Raw genomic sequence first — 4,208 nt, 5'->3', positions numbered from 1 at the left:
ATTTAGACTCATAACACAATTTTAGTATAAAATACATAGTTATTGTTTATAGTAGCTATACTGTATATTAGATATCTTGAGCTTATTCATCTTATAACTGAAGGTTCATACTCTTTGAATAACATTTTCCATTCTCCCAACTTCCAGTCCTGGCAGCTACCATACTACTCTGTGTCTTATCAGTTTACTAACAGAGTAGATATTAAGGGTTCTCACCACAGGGATGGAAAAGGTAATCGTGTAAGGTTATGGATATATTAATTAGGTTGTTTGTGGTAATTATTTTAATATATATGTGTGTGTGTATAAAATCACATTGCATAGATTAAATACATACATTTTTATTTGTCAATGACACCTCAGTAAAGCTGGAAAAAATGAATAAATTTGAATTCTTTGTCAAAGTTTTTGAGCCCAGTCTGAAATCTGCTCTGAACCCAGAAGGGCTTCTCCTGGCTATCTTTTCTGGTTCTCTCTGATACACTTGCTGGCCTATGGTTTAGTTGGTTGCTTTCAGGGTATATTAGTCCATTCTCACACTGCTGATAAAGACATACCCAAGACTGGGTAATTTATAAAGAAAAAGAGGTTTAATGAACTCACAGTTTCACATGGGTGGGGAGACCTCACAATCATGGCAGGAGGCAAAAGGCACGTCTTACATGACAGCAGACAGGAAAGAATGAAAGCTAAGTGAAAAGGAAAACCTCTTATAAAATCATCAGATCTTGTGAGACTTATTCACTACCACGAGAACAGTATAGGGGAAAACACCCACATGATTCAATTATCTCCCTATGGGTCCCTCCCAAAACACATGGAAATTATGAGAGCTACAATTCAAGGTAATATTTGGGTGGGAACACAGCCAAACCATATCACATGGTGAAACCAGTTTTCTCTTAATTACTTATCACCAAAATCGCCATTGTTTCAAAGTATAAACTTAAGTTAAATCTTCTACACACTCTTCTACATCAACTAGTTCACTTGAGAAAAGATTCAGATCTCTATGTTCTTATGGCTTGCCTTTTGCCTGTGCAAAATATTGAAACAACTACTCCAGAACTGGGAATAGGAACAACTACTTGCTTATTCTCTCATAGAGACATAGCATCATTACTAGCACTCTCTGGGTTTGGGCAGTAGCCTCTAGTTTTTTAGGCTTGCAATATCTGTCACGAAAAATCTCTCTTATGAATGATCCGGGTGGTAGAGAGAGTGATAGGAGCTTAAGATAACGGGCCTGTCATACCTTTGGTAGATCCCTGGCGCTACAAGTGGGAAAAAGGTAGAGGAATGGAGACACACACCTCTTGGTCAGATTCACTTGGACTTTAGCCACTGCTACACAGAACTGGACAGCCTGAGATATGCTAATCACCTGCACACAGAGCAGAGATACTGTAGCCCTTCAGATGGGGAGAGAAGAAGCACTATAAATTGTTCTCACTACCCAGAGTGGTGGGTCTGTCATGGTGAGCTGGAGGAGGAAGTATGAAAAGAGCTGATTGTGAACAAGTGAATGAAGTCTCTCACTAACCCTATATTTAGTAGATTTTCTTGAATAAATGTGTCTTTATTTGCTGTGTGGCCTTAGGATAATTACCAAAGACTTTAATTTTTCTAAAGTATATAATAAGTCTGATGAGGGCCTGATATTTGATGAGCAGTTTTCTGAGTATGATGGGTTATTGAGTCCAAAGTCATAGGTTTTACAGAGTTCTTACTCAGGCTTTATTGACCGTGCTAAAATAGGATATTATGGGAATCGGTCTCTTAAGATTCCTGCCCACTATGGTAGGACAAAAGCCAAGGCTGTGACAAAGATGCTTTCTTCAGTCTCCCTTCAGTTTCACTGCCTGTGAATACTTGGAGATGTCAGAGTGACACGGCTCTATATGTTGTCTGTCTTTAATTGATGAAGATTTAAAAAAAATTCTTCATTATTGTTTCATCTAGATGTTTTAAAAAATCAGGTATTTGAGGCCAGGCATTGTGGCTCACGCCTGTAATCCTAGCACTTTGGGAGGCCGAGGCGGGCGGATCATGAGGTCAGGAGATCAAGACCACGGTGAAACCCCATCTCTACTAAAAATACAAAAAATTAGCCAGGCGTGGTGGCAGGTGCCTGTAGTCCCAGCTACTCGGGAGGCTGAGGCAGGAGAATGGTGTGAACCTGGGAGGTGGAGCTTGCAGTGAGCCGAGATCATGCCACTGCACTCCAGCCTGGGCGACAAGAGCGAGACACCATCTCAAAAAAAAAAAAAAAAAAAAAAAAAAAAATCATGTATTTGGAAGCTAGTTAAGAGTTTAGCCAACTTCATACTATAATAGCCATTAACAAAGTAATTTTAGAATTACTCCAAATTCTAACATTAGTCACTAACAGATTAGAAGATACTTTTGCTTTATATTTTTATCAATGTCGACTGATAAATAATAAGTAGAGTGAATAAAGAACAGCTTTGCTTAACTTGAGCAAGGCTGGCAAACTGAAGTCTATATTTTTCAGCTTGCATTTTGGGTCAGACTTGTGTTTTCAAGAAGAAAGTATTACCTGAGGTAGCAGATATTGACCTTGATGAAAGGTTCACAGTAACATACTTAAATTTGATGGACTCTCTGTGGCCACACGGGAATGACACTTGCAAGTGCTGTCTATGCAGCCACCAGGCATAGGATGAGTTCAAGAGTATATTTTGCCAGAGTTAAAAGAAACAGCCATAATATAGGATTTAGAGAAAAAGTTACAGCTATCTAGAGCTAAAAATGCAACTAAGTATCAAGAAATGTAATGTATGTGCAACAGAATAAAGTAATGAGAAAGGAGGTACTATTTTTGCCAATGATTTTAGTCAAACATTGGATACACTGAAGATAAGGCGTTGATAGATCAAAGTAAATTATAGTACCACTTGGCTCTGCCCATGAAAACACATTTTATCAAAGTACTATTGGTCAGACCTAACACATCCACATAATCAACTGTAAGTTTCCAATTGGTCAGCAACTTTACATATGTGCTCATGAACACACACATGCAATCACAAATAATATAGGTAGTCTAGATAAATAAATATAGGTAGGAAAATGCTGTAGGTTTGCAAAATAGATTACCTTTGATGAAAAATAAATTTAGACTTTTTCCCAAATTAAATGCTTAAGATTATTTGTACTTAATCATATATTAGTAACACAACATCAAAGGTTCTTTTTTTGTTTGATTAAATTGTTGGAACTTCCAGCTAACTGATCAAACAAATTCTGACATGGCAATGTGGGCTAAATTTTAGTTGTCACTCTTTGAACAGAAAAAAACATCGTTATTATAAATAACACGGGAAGAAAACATAGCTTATAAGAGAATGGCCTAAACAGATCAGCAATCTCTAATTTCTCAGAAGCAGCCAGAAAACCAAGATCTTTCATAACACCATGGGCAGTAGCAGGCATAGCCATAGCCGCTATGACCACAGCCATAGCTGCAGCCCAGGCCTCCTTTGGCATAGCCCTGGCCACCATGGTAGTTGTTATCAAAGCTCATGGTTTCAAGAAAGGTCGGCTCAGTTGTATAGCAGGATCAGATTCTAGAGTTTTAAGTTTATAGAGTTTTAAGTTTAAAGATTTAAGCTTATAATAAGGGGCTTAAATACCACATGAGTGGTATGTGGGACAAATCACAGGCACTGTTAGATTCACATTCCACACTAATTAGCATTGAAGCCATCTAAAATATTCCTTGTAACCAATACATCCAAGACAACTTTGCTGTTTCTCAGGAATGTTGAATATAATGAAATAATGTACCTTTAATAAGAGATCCTTCTCCTATTTTGATGACTTGTTTATTTCAGATGTCATATTTAAACTACATTACCAGCAACCAAGAGTAACCCACATGGCTTCCACTTTTTGTTGTTGTTGTTGTTGTTGTGAGACAGAGACTAGCTCTGTTGCCTGGCTGGAGTGCAGTGGCACAATCTCACTGCAACCTCCGCCTCCTGGTTTCAAGTGATTCTCCTGGATTCTCTGCTTCAGCCTTCTGAGTAGCTGGTGCGTGCCACCACGCCCAGCTAATTTTTGTATTTTTAGTAGAGATGGGGTTTCACCATGTTGGCCAGGATGGTCTTGATCTCCTGACCTCATGATTCGCCCACCTCGGCCTCCCAAAGCCTGGGATTACAGACGTGATGGCTTCCATTTTT

At 38.5% G+C, this 4,208-nt stretch overlaps 1 protein-coding gene across 1 annotated transcript; it reads right to left on the bottom strand.

Annotated features, from left to right (window-relative positions):
• Positions 1 to 3,267: 3,267 nt before the first annotated feature.
• On the bottom strand, positions 3,268 to 3,581 carry LOC129022668 (keratin-associated protein 22-1). Its single transcript, XM_054468947.1, has one exon. It carries the CDS (start codon positions 3,545 to 3,547, stop codon positions 3,401 to 3,403), a length of 147 nt encoding a protein of 48 aa, XP_054324922.1. The 5' UTR covers positions 3,548 to 3,581; the 3' UTR covers positions 3,268 to 3,400.
• Between the last annotated feature and the right edge of the window lie 627 nt (positions 3,582 to 4,208).

This window comes from Pongo pygmaeus, chromosome 22 (genome assembly GCF_028885625.2).
Source record: "Pongo pygmaeus isolate AG05252 chromosome 22, NHGRI_mPonPyg2-v2.0_pri, whole genome shotgun sequence".
Classification (NCBI taxonomy): domain Eukaryota; kingdom Metazoa; phylum Chordata; class Mammalia; order Primates; family Hominidae; genus Pongo; species Pongo pygmaeus.
The sequence above is the reverse complement of the archived record's forward strand: the minus strand, read 5'-3'. Positions and strand labels throughout refer to the sequence as shown.